The sequence below is a fragment of the Mesoplodon densirostris genome, chromosome 18 (genome assembly GCF_025265405.1).
Source record: "Mesoplodon densirostris isolate mMesDen1 chromosome 18, mMesDen1 primary haplotype, whole genome shotgun sequence".
In the NCBI taxonomy this organism is placed as follows: domain Eukaryota; kingdom Metazoa; phylum Chordata; class Mammalia; order Artiodactyla; family Ziphiidae; genus Mesoplodon; species Mesoplodon densirostris.
The window spans coordinates 35,675,286-35,693,555 of record NC_082678.1 but is presented as its reverse complement, the minus strand read 5'-3'; the positions used below and the strand labels follow the sequence as shown (position 1 = coordinate 35,693,555).

General features: G+C 56.3%; 3 protein-coding genes across 5 annotated transcripts in view; 2 read left to right on the top strand and 1 right to left on the bottom strand.

Moving 5' to 3' along the window:
• Positions 1–1,547, top strand: part of PEMT (phosphatidylethanolamine N-methyltransferase) — a 47,683-nt gene extending 46,136 nt beyond the window's left edge. For 2 of the 3 annotated variants that reach the window (XM_060082314.1, XM_060082312.1), the window contains exons 6-7: positions 915–989; positions 1,290–1,547. In XM_060082314.1, coding sequence (XP_059938297.1) covers positions 915–989; positions 1,290–1,347 — 133 coding nt within the window. In that variant the 3' untranslated portion in view covers positions 1,348–1,547. The remainder of the gene's footprint in view (positions 1–914; positions 990–1,289) is intronic. The other variant, XM_060082313.1, reaches the window with a different exon arrangement.
• Positions 1,548–4,736: 3,189 nt separating this feature from the next.
• Positions 4,737–6,094, top strand: RASD1 (ras related dexamethasone induced 1). Its single transcript, XM_060081662.1, has 2 exons — positions 4,737–5,164; positions 5,385–6,094. The coding sequence occupies exons 1-2, from the start codon at positions 4,879–4,881 to the stop codon at positions 5,927–5,929; spliced, it is 831 nt and encodes a 276-aa protein (XP_059937645.1). The 5' UTR covers positions 4,737–4,878; the 3' UTR covers positions 5,930–6,094.
• A 1,424-nt stretch (positions 6,095–7,518) lies between these two features.
• MED9 (mediator complex subunit 9) lies at positions 7,519–15,091 on the bottom strand. The gene is made up of 2 exons (XM_060081617.1): positions 14,816–15,091; positions 7,519–9,356 (listed from the first exon to the last, which is right to left on the bottom strand). The coding sequence occupies exons 1-2, from the start codon at positions 15,034–15,036 to the stop codon at positions 9,140–9,142; spliced, it is 438 nt and encodes a 145-aa protein (XP_059937600.1). The 5' UTR covers positions 15,037–15,091; the 3' UTR covers positions 7,519–9,139.
• Between the last annotated feature and the right edge of the window lie 3,179 nt (positions 15,092–18,270).

Below are 18,270 nucleotides of genomic sequence, written 5' to 3'. Positions count from 1 at the left end.
AGGGGCCGTCAGCCTTAGGGATACGGTGGCCACAGAGCCCTGGCCCTGAGGTTCCCTGGGGGGGTCCAGCCTGCCCCTCCCCAGCTCCTGGGCTGCCTGGCTGTGCGGGGGAAGCCCTGCCCACTCCAGGAAACAGCACCAGGGCCAGTGAGCAGAGCCTCAGGAGGGCAGATCTCATTTCAGCCCCAAAGCATCTGTGGCCTTGGCATCTCCACGTGGCAGTGCCGAGGGCCAAGTGGCCCAGTCCGCCTCTCAAGCTTGATTTGAATGGAGCCCACAGAACGGGAGTTGGCGGTTTCACAGGGGACACTTAAACTTCACTGTTGCTGGAGCCCCCAGATGGACAGTGTGAGGTCCCATCAGGAGGGGAGTGGGCAGGGCAGAGGGTCCCCAAAGGGTATTCGTATGTCTTCGAGCCCCTGTGCCTCGGGGCCCCTGGCCTGGGGCTCACGTTTCCCCTCTGGCTCCTGGGCTCCTCCACCAGCCAGCTCCCCTCCCTCTCTCCTCCCCGACTGTCTATGCAGGGGCTCAGCCCCGCAGCAGTCACCAGGAGAGAACCCGTGAAGGGGCCCAAGGGACGCTCCGCCTGGCTTTGGCAGCCCTGGACCCATTTCTAGAAAACAGCCTGAGAACATCACCTCTGGTGGGCAGGGAGAGCGTTTTTTGCCCCCGGACAGCCTCCTGTGCAGAAGAGGACACGCTGACCACTCAAGTGATTTGGGGAGGCCAGCCATTCTGTCCTCCCCATATCACTGTTCTGAGCTCCTCCTGGCTGGGGCTGGAGGCCTGTGGACAGGGAGCCGGGCCTGGACGGGCAGTGGCGAGCTAGTCCCCGGGTCAGGGCCCGGACCGTGGAACCCCGGTCTGAGAGAAGGCTGGACCCGGGCCTGCCCCTGACCCGCGTTTCCCCACAGGCACGCCAGCCCCGCCGGCCTGCTGCTGACCACGGTGGTGGCGCTCACCTACATGGTCGCCATCCTGTACGAGGAGTGAGTAGGCGCCGTCTCGGGCCGGGGCCGGGGCTGCCGTGTACCGTCCGCGTGACCTGCACCAGCCCCGCCTCTCCCTCCAAGGCCTTTCCTGGAGCCTGGGCAGCTGGCCACGCCGTCACCGTCAGGGTGGCAGACAAGCAGCTTAGAGCGGGCACAGGGCGGCCCGGTGCCGGGCAGGTGGTGCTGGACCCTCCTGCTCCCACACGGACCCCTCACCCCGTCCATGCCGGGTGGGGGGTCTGGGTGGCAGCGTCAACCTCGACGCCAGCTGAGCAAGCCTCTCTTCCACCCCCACAGGCCCTTCACTGCTGAGATCTACCGGCAGAAAGCCTCCCAGGCCCACAAGAGGAGCTGACGGCCCGTGGCCACTCCGTGAGGGTCCCCACCTCGGGCTTGCCCCGAGCACATGCCCCTTGAGGGGAGGGGGAGAGCAGTGCCCGGCCTGGGCCGTCCAGTGCCTTGGAAACGTGGCTTGAGGGCCTGGAAGGCGCCGTGCGGCCCCAGAGCCCCCTGCCCTGCCACCCACCACGTCCTGACCAATAAAAGCGCCTGACCCCAGCACCCCCTTGGTCTCTGTCTGTCCAGGCCGGGGAGGGGCAGGCTGGGGTCTGGGAGGGAGTCTGTGAGCCAGGAGGGGCGCCGCCATCCACGCCGAATGGGGGGGACTGCCCAAGCCTTTGGGCCTCCTGTGCCACCAGCCTCACCCCACTTCTGCCCCTTGTGGGGGGCCGGCGGGGCCGGCCCTGCCTCGGCTTCCTGGGTGGGAAGCACTGGGCCCTCCCCCACCCCCCGGCCGAACCTGGTGTCTCTGGTTACCGACATTTGTCTCCTAATGCCTCGTGGACCTTGCGTGGCCACAAGTAGCAGCTGTGGGGCCATCCGGGGCCAGTTGCCGGGCCTGACCACAGAGCCACAGGGACAGGGCAGGACCCGCATTTGGGCCCAGCCTCCCCTGCACAGCCCCCAGCCCTCCAAGGGCACAGAACTCGCCTTTCCTCCCTTCAGGATGGCAGACGGGTGTGCTCTTATCTGTACGCCTGGCCCTGAGCCTTGCGTTCTCACCTGTGAAGTGGCTGCCATAGCCATGCCTGCCCTGGACACCAGAGCTGCTGGGCCCCCACCCCGCCATGGAGTGCCTCAAGGGTGCCCTTTAGTGTCTGGGTTCCAGAGGTCTCCGGGCTCGAGGGGCCACAGGAAGCACAGAGACTGATCTTACCCAACGCCTCTGCTCGCATACCTCCAGGGACAGGAAGCTCACCCCTCCGCGGGCACCGCTGCACACACATCCTCTCTAGCCTTCAAGGACGTGCTGGCCCCCGTGGGCTAAGCCCTCCCTCTGTCAGGGCAAGACCAAGCACCTCCGGGCCTCTGACCCATGGGTCACGCCGCCGTGAAGGGTGGGCCCGGAATGGGGAGGGTCGGCTGTGATGGGAGCAGCCCGCAGCTGAGGAGGGAACTGCCGAGGAAGCAAGGTCAGAGGGGAAACCCAGCTCCGTTTAGCCCTGTCCTCTTCGTCAGGTGTGGCTGTGGGCTGGGGTGACACAGGACCCTCTCTGGGCGAGAAGTTGCTGGGGGTGGGCTCGGGCAGCAGGCTGGCGCTCAGCACAAGCATCCATCCACACGCCCCCTGACGGGGCCTGCCCGGCACTCCTCAAACACGGCTTTCAAGAACCTTCTAAACCACTCTGCCAGCAGACCAGGCTGTGGTGGACACTTCCTGCCTTGGGGTCCAGCTGTCCGACCCCAGCCCACCCCCAACGTTTGGCCAAATGGTTAAGAGGTTCCCATTCCACTCTGAGCTGGAAAATTGCTTCATTGCAAGGAAATGATACAGGCAGGCGCTCAAGCATAGGAAGACAGATCACTGGTAACATCGTAAACCTGGACAACCTAGAGCTAATGCAATGGTGGGTGGGGGAGGGGCACACTTTGGCGAAAGAACGACAGGTGTGCTCAGGGCCTAATGAACTTGGCTGACCTGGGAGAACAAGTCTTAGAACCTGGCATCTGTGGGTGGGGATGGGCCCAGGTGCCAGGAATTGAAGGTTGAGAACCCAGGCTGGGCTCAGTACCTGCCACTGTCACCAGCTGGAAGGGGCTGGACCGGGGGTGGGAGGAGGGAGGCTCTGACTCTAGGCTGGGTCCTGGCCCACTGACCACCCCAGGGAGAGCTGTGTTCAAACCCTGGACCCTGCGGTTACTAGCTGTGGGCCCTGGGCAAGTCACTTCCCTTGCCTCAGTTTCTCCATCTGTAAAATGGAGGGAGTAATAGTTCCCACCCCTCACGGGTGCCACGAGGAAGGACTTAAGAAGAGTGCCTGGCAAGGAATACATGGAATAAACACTCTCCTGGCCCCCTGCAGAGGGTGTGAGATTCTGCTGGAATCCTGGTCACAGAGGGCTGGCCAAGAAGCCCATGAGGCCCTGTGTAAACAGCTAGGGGTGCGGGCTGGCACCCCAGCATTGCCCACAGCTCCGACCTGCATGGATGGGTGGGTGGCAACAGCTAAAGGCCCTGGCTTTCTCCCAAATCAGAGAGCCTCGCCTGTCACCGCGGGGAGCGATGGCTTTTCCATGAGCTCCAGGCCGGAGCTGGCCAGCTCCAGCAGCCTCTTCCCCAGCCTTTCGGCAGCAGCCCACTCCTGGTTACTGATCTACCTGCTGCCCCCCCCCCCGTTTGTCCTGCGGCCTCGTGGGTCATTTACTATTGTTGTTATTACCAGGTCCTGCCCCTACACTGTTCGCAAGTTCTCAGCCAGAGCCAGACCACCATCTTCCAAAAGAGGAACCCGAGGTCCAGAGAAGGCCAGAGACTGCTGTGATGCCCACACAGCATTCAGGCTCACTCTGGCTTCGAGACCAGCTCCCCCAACTATAAAAATGGGAATGTTGGCCCACGGGACTCCAAAGGCACAACATGCTATGGGGAAGGGAGGGGACATTGGCCTCAGACTGACTGAGGAAGGGCAAACCTCTGGTCCTTCCAGTCTCCGACAGGAAGATGACGGGACAGCCTCTGGCTAAAAACCCCTGCCAGGATCCAGTGGATCTCTGGTTGGGAGAAAGGAGCTGAGCCTGCAGTAGAACGCGGGGTCGGGACGCTCTGGCTGCGCTGACTGCAGCCCTGAGCGTGGCGCTCACGGCTCCCCGTTCTGGCGGCGGGGCCTCTGCTGCACTCTGGCGGCCGGAGCGCGCGGCGCCCACCTCGCGCTGGCACGGCCGCCGGGAGCAAAACCCGCCCGGGACGCGAAGGGGCTTACGCTGGGCCAGTTCGCAGAGCTTGTGAGAAGATGCGCAGAGCCCAGACGCGGTGCCTAGCACCAGGCAAGCACATGCCATCACGCTGCCCAGTGTCGTTATTCTCTGGGGAAACTGCGTCCCAAAGAAAGTGAGCGTGTGCGCGTGTGAGGCTGCGGTGGCAGGGGAGTGGGGGGTTCCCTGCCCCAGGTCAGAGGCACAGCCGGGACTGCGTCCCCGACGCCCTTACGGCCGCTGAGCCCCGCGCAGCGGAGAAGCGCAGGGTCCGCGCGCCCGTAGCCGCAGGCAGACCCTGCACCGTTTCCTTCCCGAGCCCCGCGGGCGGGAACGGGTAGAGGCCCGCGGAGGTGGAGGGAGCGCGCAGTGGAGCCCGCGGGCGTGCGCACCGTGACGCGCAGAGGCTGGGCGGGCGCGGGGCGGGGCGGCCACGCGGGCTGCATATAAGGGCAGTCGCTGGGCGCTGAGAGGTAGAGGTTTCGTCCGGGAGCTAGAGCCCGAGCGCAGGCGCAGCCCGAGCCCGAGCCGCGCCGCCCGGCCGCTCTGCCTTCCCCGCTGCTCTGCCCCGTTCCCCCAGCCACAGTCGGCTCGTCTCGCGGCCCCGCGCCCGCCCCCGCGGTCCCTCTGCTCAATGAAATTGGCCGCGATGATCAAGAAGATGTGCCAGAGCGACTCGGAACTCAGTATTCCGGCCAAGAACTGCTACCGCATGGTGGTCCTCGGCTCGTCCAAGGTGGGCAAGACGGCCATCGTGTCGCGCTTCCTCACGGGCCGCTTCGAGGACGCCTACACGCCCACCATCGAGGACTTCCACCGCAAGTTCTACTGCATCCGCGGCGAGATCTACCAGCTCGACATCCTCGACACGTCCGGCAACCACCCCTTCCCCGCCATGCGGCGCCTCTCCATCCTCACTGGTGAGCCGGGGCGGCCGGGCAGCGGGCGGGGGAGGGAGCGCGCCGCCACAGTGCCGGGGACCCCTCGTTCCCGGGCGCCCGGGTTGGAGGCGCGGTCCGCGGAGAGTTCGGCGCTACCCTCGCGGCGGCCGGAGCCCCGGCGTCGGGAGGCCCCGAAGTCAGCCCGCTTAAGTTGTCCCCTGGCGGCTGCCCTCACGCTCTCCTTTTCTGCTCCCCGTAGGAGACGTGTTCATCCTGGTGTTCAGCCTGGACAACCGCGACTCCTTCGAGGAGGTGCAGAGGCTCAAGCGGCAGATCCTCGACACCAAGTCTTGCCTCAAGAACAAAACCAAGGAGAACGTGGACGTGCCCCTGGTCATCTGTGGCAACAAAGGGGACCGGGACTTCTACCGCGAGGTGGAACAGCGCGAGATCGAGCAGCTGGTGGGCGCCGACCCCCAGCGCTGCGCCTACTTCGAGATCTCGGCCAAGAGGAACAGCCGCCTGGACCAGATGTTCCACGCGCTCTTCGCCATGGCCAACCTGCCGCGCGAGATGAGCCCGGACCTGCACCGCCGGGTATCGGCGCAGCACTGCGAGGCGCTACACAAGAAGGCGCTGCGGGGCAAGAGGCTGCGGCGAGCGGGCGGCGACCAGGACGACGCCTTCGGCATCTTGGCGCCCTGGGCGCGCAGGCCGAGCGTGCACAGCGATCTCATGTACATCCGCGAGAAGGCCAGCGGCGGCGGCCAGACCAAGGACAAGGAACGCTGCGTTATCAGCTAGGAACTCCCGCCCCGCGCGGACGCAGAACCTCCGGAGGCCCTCTTGTCCAAGAGTCAAGTGTCCGGGCCGTGCGTCCCGAGCCGCGTGCGCGTGCGCGCGCGGACGGGAGTCTTCCTTCCCAGCGCTCCAGCCTATTCACTGGGGAGACTCAAAGAAACCGAGAAGGGACCATTATCTGCTCCGGAAGGAAAGAGAGCTAGCTGAGCCCGGGCTCCCCCAACGTCCGATCCCCCGTTGGCGCCCGCTAGCCCCACGCGCCCAGCAGAGGTTGAATTTGCCTTGTTTCTCACAAAGACCTAAGAATGGGGATGGAAATGGGAGTTAATCAGCCACCACCAGGCTTTCAGAAATGGGTCCTGCCGGCTGGAGGGCCAGGACAAACGGGGCATTATCTGTGATTGGGGGTTGCCATGACAGCTGGCCTGAAACTGAGGGCGGGGTCCGATTGTAGGGAGTGACTTGTTTACATGTGTGTGCAACTGCACAAAGCAAAACATAAAACTTGCACTTTATAGTAGTTCTGGTGTCACCATTTGACATGAACAAAAATCTTACCTAGGTGTTTGTACTGCGTGTGTCTTTTAAGTTAGTCTTGTTACTGGTTTTTTAATATAAAATAAAATACCTTAAAATGGAAAACCATGCTTCCTCTGCTTTTAGAAATAGGGGGAAGAGGGAGAAGGGAGAGGCAGGTTTCTACTTCTGTGGAATTAGAATCCCCTTCCCCAGAGCTGGAAAATAATCCTGGCTTTCTGAAAATAGCTTCCGCCCTCCTGGGAGAAAAGGCTCCAAAAAAGCTACAGATGACTGGATGCCTTTCCATTTGGGGAGCCATTCCTTAGAATGCCAGGACAAAAATAAAGGACTTCAGGGTCCTTCCTAGAGATACATCTTTCCAGCTGTTTACCTGCCTAGTTTCCCCACTGGCCCAGCCCCAAGGGCCTCGGGGACCGGCCAGCGCCATCCTATACTCAGCACAGGCCCAGGACAACAAAGCGTCACCAAACCTGGAACCCGCAGATGGTTCAAGGGGTCCCTTGGGCCCTCTTCTGTGCAGGACCCTCATCCTGAGTCGGCTTCAGGCTCTGCCACATAGCCACCTGGATCCAGTCACAATCAGCAGCCCCGGCCCCTCCGGCTCCAGGAAGCACTCGCCACCCATGTGGGGTCCAGCACCCCCTCTCAGCAGTTGAGGGCACCCGGTCCCAACTCGGGACCCACTTCTCTCTGCCACTTGTAATTGTGCACTCCTGGGGCAAGTGACGCCTGCCAAGCCCCAGATTCTCCGCTCGTGAAATACAGAGAGCAGACGCCTCTGCTTGGGGTTGCTGTGAGGGCCACGGGCGACGTCTTACATGGTGCCCGCCAACAGGCATCCAAGTGAGGCATCAATGCTGTCCCGGGGAGGGCTTTCAACCGTTCTGGGGGACTGCCCCCCACCAGGACCCAACCCACCTCTGAGAGGAGGAATGGCAGCCCCGGGGGCTGACTGCAGGCAGGATGACCCCCGGGCCAGCTGCACCCTGGGGATGGATGCCACTCCCGGCAGGGTCAGCCCATGTTCACAGTGGTCTAGCTGATGTGGCCGTGTGTGCTGGGGGCTGGCGTGGGGGCACAGAGTGGAGGTGCCCACGGTTCCTTGTCTCCTCCAAGCAAAGCAGAGGTTTTCCTCTCAACTATCCAAAGGGGATGTCCTACTGTGAATTTCTCAGTACAAACCCAAAACGTCCCTACAGCAGAGCACAAGTTCTTTTAATCACACGCTTGAAAAGTGTCACAAGTCACAACTCTGGAGCACAGGAGAGGCCCATGAGGACCCTGTGTCCACCGTAGCCCTCCGGGAGAGCCCGGCCGCCTGGTATTTATTTCTGAGCTTCGTGTCCCATAGTATTTGGTTGGAGCCTTAAAACCGGCCCACACACTACTCTGAAACGTCAAGAAAACTGATTCAGTTGATAACAGCCCCATGGTAGAGCTGGTCTAACAGGTGACACCCACTTAAATTCAGAGCCTGCGCCTCTGGCCAAGGCCGCTGAAACCTGACACCCCCCCTGCACACCTGACAGGTGGCCATCGGCAGACACGGACAGAACCCCTGCTCAAAACATCTTCAACCTACATTCCTGGCAACTGGCAGGCAGCTGTTAAGCCCCCGACTCGGTCAGCACAGGTTATGAGCCCGTTTCTGGATCTAAATGATATTCAGCCACCTGTCCTGCATCCTTCAGAGGCGAAGTAAAGAGATGCTCTTATCTCAGTCTGGTCACACTAACACAAAGTCTGTCTAGGTGAAACAAAGGTGTTTATAAGCATCTATGAACCAGGCCTTGGCCGCATGACTGCCAGGTGCAGTTCTCCCCACCCCAAGGGGCCATCAGAACCGTGGCTCTGAGCGGAAAGCACATCATGACCGCCTGTTTGCACGCAGTGAGCAGGCCAGAGGGGAAGTCATGGCTAAACCAGGAACAGGACTCTGAGAAGCTGGAAGAGGGGTCTGTTCACCTGGAGACCATGGCCGGTGAGACCACGTGGTCTGAGGCGGTCTGGCCATTCTTGGGCATGAAATGGCTGAACGGGCTACCTGAAGGTGACAAGGGACAGAGGATCAAGAGTCTCTGCCACCCACCCACACGTGGGAGGCAGAAACCTGGAGGCGGGGCTGCCGGCAGGGCCCTCGGTGGGCAGCCCACGGACAGTGACACCCACCCCTCAAACGCAGAAGGAAACTATTCCAGAGCAAAAAGCCACCCTCAAGTCTTTAGGCACAGTGCCGTTCTCCCAAGGCCTTTTTCTATCCTAAACCCTCGCCATGTGAGTGCAGGCCTAACTGTCCAGTGGACTCCACACACCCTACTGCTCACTCAACACTGGCTACCTGGATATCCAACACCTGTGCCGGGAGCGGAGGGGAGGGGTGGAGGGCAGCCACCTCCCTTCCTGCTTTGCCCCGGGATCTGCCAGCCCAGCCTGAAGGCCGGGCCGTGGCCCTGCCCCTCCGGCCTCAGGAGCCCTCCTCCTTCTGGCAGCAGGAACACAGTCATTATGCATCTGGACCGTGGGGACAGTACACAAGGACGCCCGGGGAAGCCAGCACGCACACCGGCTCCGCAGTCAGGGCCACGTTCAGCTAAGCAGGCGGTACCAGAGACGCCCTCCACAGCGCTGGAAGACAGGGGGCCCGTGCCCGCCTCGTCCCGGAGGCCAGCGCATCTACTCCTTGGGGATCTCGAACATGCACAGGCTCTTGTACTTCTGCAGGAGCTCGTTCTTGGTCCGGACCTGCTCGCGGAGGCGGTGCAGCTGCTGCTGCTGCCGCTCGGGGCTCAGGTGGATGCCAGGCATGGCGCTGACCACCTTGCGCATCTCCTGGAACTTGGTCCTGAGGGCGTTCAGGTCCTGGTGGACATCAGGGCTGTCCTTGTCCATGCTGCGGAGGCAGAGGGCAGGTGTTAGCACCATTAGCCCAGACAGCTCCATCCTCGCATCCCCGCGTCAGAACGCCTGTCGCCTGCGTTCCCCACTGGGCTGGGCTGGGCTGGGCTGTGCGCCCGGGGGACGGGGCGGGTTCTTGCCTGTGCAGCCATAGTGCAGGCAGCACCCCACCCCCCAGCAGGCACGCGCCGGACACTGAGCCCTCTTGCAGAGCTGCTTCCCCAGCCTGGGCCGTGGGTGCTGCACACACTGAGGCAACATTTGCTGAAAGAGTAGACGCCTGGCAAATAAGTTCCTAAGTGTCTGCTGAATGAATGAAAAATTCTTACCAATGTCATGTAACAAACTGCAAGTAACACTTGCTGAAATACCACATTTCTAATTTGAGACATTCCAGGCCAATCAGGAGACTATCAACGAGCAAAAGATAATTTTAGCTGATGTTCAGATGCTTGAACCTGTTAACATACATCCTAATTTCCATAGAGCTATTCATAAATTTTAAACTAGTTACAAGCTACTGGAAAATTTTCAGCAGGTACGTGTCCTCTCCCACCACACTCGTGTAAATTCCTCGCCTTCCGGTCACGCTCATTTTAAAGGCAGGCTCGTACCCTTCACCTCACAGCTATTATTAGCTGCCGAGAGATCCATGCTCCCTGTCATGACTAAATTAAAAGCAAACAACAAGAACAAAAACCTTCACCTATGATCTAAGAAACGGCCTGTCAGTTGCTCCTATAAATCTTTTAAAAGTTAGTAGGTGGATGGATGAGCTTTTGAAAACAAGGCAGTTGAGACTAAAATCTAAAAGCTGATTCACAGGCTGTTTTCAAAGTCACCCACTGAGTAGCGTGAGAGGGGAAAACTGTCAATGATCGTTTATTTATTTTAATAAACGTTCATCCTTGATGGGAAATTTCAACCCAGATGGTGCTAGTTCATGTTTATTATTAATCATTTCTCTGCTTACGCAGACAGAATATCCATCTTTCCTGGTGATCCGCCGGTTACAGCTCATTCCTGACAAATGAGACACACCAGGCCTGCTCACTATTTATCAATAGCTTGAACTTGGAAGCAAGATTTGGAGAATCAATAGTTTATTCTAGGGAACGAATGGCCAACCAAACATTTCCTCTTGTCATTTGAGGCCCTCAATTTACACACACCATCAGTGGTACACCTTACCCCAGCGTCGAGGGAGCACCTTATATTCTAATTCTTTTATGTCTCAGCTCAGATCTACAACCCTGGACAGACACCACCTGGGCTTCTGAAATCATTCCACTTATATGGCATATGTGCTAACACATCGTTAGGAATTTAAGTCCCAAGGGAGTTTTGAAATTAAAATATAGTTTTAAGAAAACTGATTCACATCACACAAGTCTCAAAGGACAAGGTAAAAACAAACAAAAATATATAAAATAAAAATTAGGTGGGCTTCCCTGGTGGCACAGTGGTTGAGAGTCCGCCTGCCAATGCAGGGAACACGGGTTCGTGCCCCGGTGCGGAAGATCCCACATGCCGTGGAGCGGCTGGGCCCGTGAGCCATGGCCATGGAGCCTGCGCGTCCGGAGCCTGTGCTCCGCAATGGGAGAGGCCACAATAGTTAGAGGCCCGTGTACAGCAAAAAAAAAAAAAAAAGGTAAATAACAAGGCCCTACTGTGTAATACAGAGAACTATATTCAATATCCTATGATAAACCATAATGGAAAAGAATATAAAAAAAATGTACAGGGCCTCCCTGGTGGCGCAAGTGGTTGAGAGTCCGCCTGCCGATGCAGGGGATACGGGTTCGTGCCCCGGTCTGGGAGGATCCCATATGCCGCGGAGCGGCTGGGCCCGTGAGCCATGGCCGCTGAGCCTGCGCGTCCGGAGCCTGCGCGTCCGGAGCCTGTGCTCCGCAACGGGGGAGGCCACAGCAGTGAGAGGCCCGCATACCGCAAAAAAAAAAAAAAAAAAAAAAAAATGTACATATATGTGTAACTGAATCACTTTGCAATACAGCAGAAATCAACACAACATTGTAAATCAACTAGACTTCAATAAAAAAAAAACTGCAAAAAAAAAAAAAAAAAAAAAGGGAGGGGAGGAAATTAGGAGCCATGTGTAAAGCCCACCCGGAGGGAAGCTGAGCTGGGGGGCGGCTGCACAAGCGTCTCAGGCTGCCCGAGGGGGAGGCAGCGGGACCCTGACTCCAGCCGAGAGAAGAGATGGCCTGGGCACCAGAGAGCAAGCATGAGTTCCAGGGGGCCCGCCCCTGTGGCCAGTGCTGGTCGGCACCTGACTCAGAAGGAAACAAAGGAGACCAGGCTGGGTGGAGAAGCACAAAATCCACAAACCAGGGCAAGGCTAGGGCGCTCAGGACACCACCGCATGGCTCGAGTGACAGGCCACTTCCTGATGGTCCTCTGGGCAGGCGCGGGTGATGCGTGGCGGCGGCCCGGTGGGAGACACACACTCGGGCACACCGCACAATTCTAGCGGGTGAGCCTAAGAACGATGCTTCACTTGCAGGTGCAAACAGGCATCAGCTGGGCAGGTGTGTCCACTGGTGACTCAGAAGCAGAAGGAACCACCAGGTCACTGAAGTCACGTCCTCCCAAACTCGAGAGGCATTTCTTTGATCTCTTGGTGGCGTCCGACTCGGGAAAGAAATGGGAAACTATTTCTTCCTCCTCAAAACCTCTGACCCCCTCGGCCTCACGTCCCCACACCCCCAATGTTCTCCTCGCCGACAGGCCTGGGACCAGTCTTCTTCCCACACTAATGTCAGTGGCTGGCATCTTCCTAAAATAGTAGGGCCTTTAAATTACACCAGTTACAGGGCTTGAGGGAAAAAAATGTTGAATGACAGACAGCCAAGGCTTACAAAAGGGAAGTCCCTCTAATCCCTTGTCCCAGGTAAGCTCTGTTAACACGTGGTGCACATTGTTTAATATCGCTTCAAGATAGTCAGTAGCACACAAACACACACATACTTCTCAGTTTGTTTTGACAAAACTGTGGCCACACTACACACATGGTTCTGATTCTTGCTTTCTTCATGTAAAATGAACCTTGGATGTCTGTCCATGTTAAGATGTACACGATCATACGGCTAGATTACTTGGCTGTTGATGTGTATGTGCATGTTTGCAACTGATCGCCTGCAATCCGAATGGCGATGACATCCCACACCTATACCCTTGTGTGCCGTGTGCCCCACTGTCCCCCGCCAGCACTGCCACTCCACCTGCCACCCCCCTCAGGGCACCCCTGGCACCTCCTCCCACTATTCCTGTGGACCCAGTCCTTTCCCCGTCCTAAAACCCTCTGTCCCATCTACCTTTACAAAACCCAGGCCTGAGCTCAAAAACTTCATATGGCTCCTCGGCTCCCAGGCAAGTTCACACTGTGTGTTTGTGTGCGTGTGTGTGTACGCACAACCTCAGGACCACTCGCAAACAGCCTCTGACCTCCCGGGCTCCGTGCTCTCTGCCCAAGAGAGAATTCCTCCAAACAGCCTACCAACAATCCCTATCTGGGCGCTTGGCCTTTTCACTCGGATTCAGCAAAGAAGACAGGGAAGGGCAGAGCTGCTGCAGGCGAGTCATGGGGTCACCTCCTGGCCATCAGGACCCAAGGCCAGCCTCAGCCCAACCCGCCATCTTTCACAGGAGGATGCTCTTGAGAACGCCTCAAAACAACCTATGACTTAAGTATTACTAGTCCCAGTTCACAAAAAAAAAAGAGGCTCAGAGCAGCTGTTTCACCAAGGTCAGTACATCATAAAGCTATCATTTGAACCCACCATTTGAAGTTCATTATTACTCACATATTAGAGATAAAAAAATTAAGGCCTAGAAAGGCTACGTATTTACTAAGATTACAAAGCAAGCAAGCGTCAGCATGCAGATCCGAATTCAAGGCTATCTGACTTCAAAGCCCATGTTCTCTCTCATGTACGTAACTTCTCGATCTTTAAGTCCAGCCCAACCCAACTGCTCTATCAGCGTGCAAGAATATACACCATGTATTTTCATTTTTCCATATTTTCCCTAAAACCAGAATAAGTATATTTGGGTTGATCTGGATAACGTTTTTATAATCAAGCACTGCCCTGGGATTGCAGGGTCTGCATTTGCGTTTGTGTTTGCTATGTCACTGCAGCCTAGAAGTGCTACTTGATGATCCCAGGCTCATGAGGACAGAACAGTCTGCCTTACCCGATAAACAGTATGTTTGCACCAAGTGAAGCCAGATGAAGTCAAGGTCTACTGTGAGAACAAATGCTTTGCAGCTATTTTAAAAGCGGTGGAGGGACTTCCCTCGTGGCGCAGTGGTTAATAATCCGCCTGCCAATGCAGGGAACAAGGGTTCAATCCCTGGTCCAGGAAGATCCCACATGCCGTGGAGCAACTAGGCCCATGCGCCACAACTACTGAAGCCTGCGTGCCTAGAAGCCCGTGCTCTGCAACAAGAGAAGCCACCGCAATAAGAAGCCCACGCATCGCAACGAAGACTGGCCCCGGCTCACGGCAACTAGAGAAAGCCCGCGTGCAGCAACGAAGACCCAACCCAACCAAAAAAAAAAAAAAAAGAAAAACCCAGCTGGGCCAGTAACAATATTTTCATGTTGTGAGTAGCAATTCCATTTCAGCAAAACATCCAGGAGCACAATTGATGTTCACTTGAATGTTACTATAAAAGTAACTTTGTTGTAATTTACTTTGTTTTGGTTTTTAATGGCTGAATAAAAATTTTAAGCGCAGGGGTTTACACTTTGTTATCATAAATAACGGTAAAAAATTAATTTGGGCAAATGTGGGGATAGGGAAGGTTTTGGTTGTGTGTGTGTGTGTGTGTGCGTGTGTGTTTCTCCTAAGGGTCAGTTTCAAAAGTTAGGTAACCCGAAGACTGGCCAAAAGGAGACAATCACCCCGTGACACCATGTTAGGGCACCGTAAGCGCTGGCAGGCGGCCAGTACCCGTTTCCTGTAACGTTCCCATCATCACCCCTATAATCTCTTTGCATTATGGGTTATTCTCTCTCACGACGTTTTCCCTTCTAACTGGTTATCAACGTGGGGGTGAAAAGTCTGCCCTTTCACCTGTACACCCCACAGCACTTAGCAGTGTGCCACATATGGAATATGATACACATCTGTTGGATCTGTTAGGAAAGACGCCGAAGTGAGTACTATACCCCTAATTACAGGTGAGAAAACAGGCTCAGAGAAGCCTGATTGGCTTCAGGCCACCAGGATGCACACGAGTGGTCTGACCGTAGCGGGGCCTGCCAGCACGGGGCCTGGCAACTCCCAGGGCCAGAGTCTGCTGAACTCTTGGGACGACTGGGGGTGGTCTCGGTGAGGCCGCTCCCCTCCGGGTCGGCCTCCTCCTTTGTACCGCGGGGCGCCCCCGGAGCTCGGAAACGTGACTGGCAGCGCCGGCCCGGACCTTACCATTTGATGATGTTGTGAACCAGGGGGAGGAAGGAGCAGTTCTCCTCCGCCTTCACGCCGGCCGGGGACGGAGGCCTCGGCGGCGGTTGCGGCTGCGGCGCGGAGACCGGCGGCGGCGGCTGCGGAGGCGGCAGCGGCTTCGTCTCGGGCAGCGGCGGCTCTGCGGGTGGCTGCAGCGCATCCTCGGCCTGCCGGCCGACAGACACCCCCACGGAAGCCATGGCGCCCGGGACCCACGCAGCCGGTTAACGGGGCCGGCGTCCGAGCGCGCCGGAAGTGTCTCGGACTCTGCACGTCACCACTGTGCGCCGCGGGGGCGGGACCTGGAGGGAGGCTGTGAGATCGCACGCCAGGGCGCGGGGCGGGGCCAGGGCGGTCGTTACTAGGCAACAGGCAGCTGGCGGGTCCAGAGTGGCCTGGATTTGGCTGTGCCCGAGACAGCTAAATTTTTCCATAGTCAGAAATAGGAGGTGTACTTCAGGAATAACATCTTATTTCCATTCACGTTACAAAGAGGGTCCAAAAGCAACCAGTACAGGAAGACTTGAGATAAATAAGGCCTCGCGAAGAGGGGACAGCACCTGCCGTACACCTGCAGGTGTCAGGCCCTGGGCCCACGAGCGTGGAGAATCCGAGGGGAAGGGCCCAGGGTTCCCACCCGCGCAGAAGCCTCCAGGGGAGAGGCCCTGAGCCCGCCCTAAGGACGCAGAAACAAAGAAATAACTGAACACTTAATTATTATCATAATTATATTATCACTTATCATCTTCTGGATGACACACGCTGTGCTAACTATGGGGGAGGGGTTGGGAGGCTGTCTCAACTTCAACACGAGCGGGGATTGCCGAAGGGTATTAGTGCCAGGAATAAACATCGTATCTGAGGGGGAAGTCAACGTCAGGTATTCTCCGTACCTGTGGGCCAACTCCTTAAGCCCCTGGGCCTCAGTGTGCTCACCTCTAGAATCTTCTTTAGTTCAGGGTCATGGCGGAGCCTGAACTACTTTCCAACTTCAGCCACACGGCTGATCTCCAAAGGTGTCCTTTGCATGCGCTCTCACTCCCTGCTATCTTAGGCCAAAGTGGGGACTTCTCCTGGGTTTGTGGTTATGGTCCTCAAAACGAGTCCTCCCGAGCCATGATGTGGGGCTGTGTGATACGCTTCTGGGCAATGGGGACATGCATCCTAAGCTTGGCTAGGAAAGCCCTGCCCTTCCTCAGCGGCTTTGGAGAGGCAAGGGGTCCACAGTCATTGGCAAGAGCACTTAAGAGCAAGGTGGCTGGTCTCAAGGAAAGCCTCAGCAGTGATATTTTCAGATGCATCTGGAGGGGTCTGTGGGGGCAGGTCCTAGGGGAGGGAGAGTGTAGAAGGAAGTGGGGAGGTCGAAGGGTGTGCTGAGGGGCGCTTTGGTAGCGGGCCTCAGCACAGCTTTCTTGTAAGAACTGCCCGGGGCACCCCACAGGGCGAGCACGGTGAGGGGGTGGCCTGCTAACCATGGGCCTCTCCCCCAGGGGGAATGTTCAGGGGTCCTGGTGGAGAACAAGGAGGAAGGTCCTGCTGGGACAGGACTAGATGGGCTTGAAGAGACTATACCCCCTTGGATTCATCTGGGGAGATAATGACGGTATGATAATAGTAATTACCACAACTACTGTGGATCAAAAGTAGGTACAAGGAACAGAGCGCAGTCATCTCATTTAATCCACAAGAAAGCTCTAGAAGGTGGATGTTAGAATCTCCATTTTATAGATGGTGGATTCTGGCCCCAGGGTCACACAGCTGCCTGATACAAAGCCCATGGTCTTAACCAACACAGAGGACACCTCAGGTCCCTACCAGTTCTGTGACTGTATGATTCAAAATGTTAAAGTGAGGTTTTTATTCAGAATCAGAAAAGGAATCCAAAGTTCATCCACAATCTCCCCATTGAAATCACATGTCATCTCTCCCTCCCAGTGTGTTTATAACTTCATTACAAGCCCCGACTTTATCGCTGGCAGAATAATGAGGACATCTCTTTAAAAAAAAAAAAAAAAGGGCTTCCCTGGTGGCGCAGTGGTGGGAGTCCGCCTGCCGATGCAGGGGACATGGGTTCGTGCCCCGGTCCGGGAGGATCCCACGTGCCGCGGAGAGGCTGGGCCCGTGAGCCATGGCCGCTGAGCCTGCGCGTCTGGAGCCTGTGCTCCACAACGGGAGGGGCCACAATAGTGAGAGGCCTGCGTACAGCAAAAAACAAAAACAAAAACAAAAACAAAAAACCCCCAAACACTTCAGATATAAATAGATATGGCTAAAGAAAATAAATTGAAAATGTAGGAAGCAGGAACAAGTAGGGTGCATTGACAGTTTGCCCTAAAAATAGTTAATACAATTAGTGGTAAAGAGTAAAGCTGACCTCATAACATTGGCAAGAAAAATGTTGGATGTCAGAAAAATACTGCCTGTGCTGGTTTCAATAAGGCTGAAATTACCACAGATGTGTGTCTGCTCAGAACTTCTCTGTTAAAAGTTAAAAAAAAAAAAAAGAAAAAATAGAAGCCCCACCGATACATAAGGACTGTGTGGTGTTGATGTCCCTGAGTAAAGCTCTCTGCTCGTTGAGCTCTTGGCTCTCCCTGCTTCTCATGGGCCCCTGCGGGCCAGCTGGTGGCCAGGCCAGGCCCCACTCAGCCTGTTTGAAGCTGTGTGACTCTGGACTCTGCACAACCTCCTTCATGCAGGCATACAACTTCCCAGGAAGACCGAACAGGTTATGACACATAAATCACCTTGAAAAGTCCCCAGGAACAGTGACCATCACTTCTTACTTTTCAGACTTAGGGATTTCTCCTTCACCGATTGACAAAACCCGGACTTAGGGCACTTAAGAGGAATGAGCTGGATCAATGCCCTCCAACAGAAACAGAAGCAAAGCCACTTGGGTCGTTTTCAGTTTTCTAGTAGCCACACACACAAAAATCAAAAGAAACAGGTGGAATTCATTTCAGTAACATATTTTACTTAACTCATGTTTCCAAAATATTACCGTTTCCACACGTAATCAATATTAAAAATGATTAAAGAGGTACTTAACTGGTTTTTATACTGTCTTTGAAATCTACTCTGTATTTTACATGCATAGCACATCTCAGCTGGAATTGCCACGTTTCAATTGCTCAGGAGCCAAATGTGGCCAGTGCCCGGATCTGGGTGCTGCAGGCAGGGAGATGGACACATATCAACCTGGACAGATCGCAATCCAAAGGAAATAGAGTATATTGCTACTTATATAAATATTTGCAACATGAAAAATAACACTATGTATCGTCTGTAGATATAAGACATACATGTAAAAGTGTTTTAAAAGGAACTGAAGGGTGCACCTCATACTCACGGAAAAGGGGAACGTGATATAACCGGCACTGCAGCTTTCTGTGTGGTGCTGTATTTCTTTTATAGATTATAAGGAAAACTGT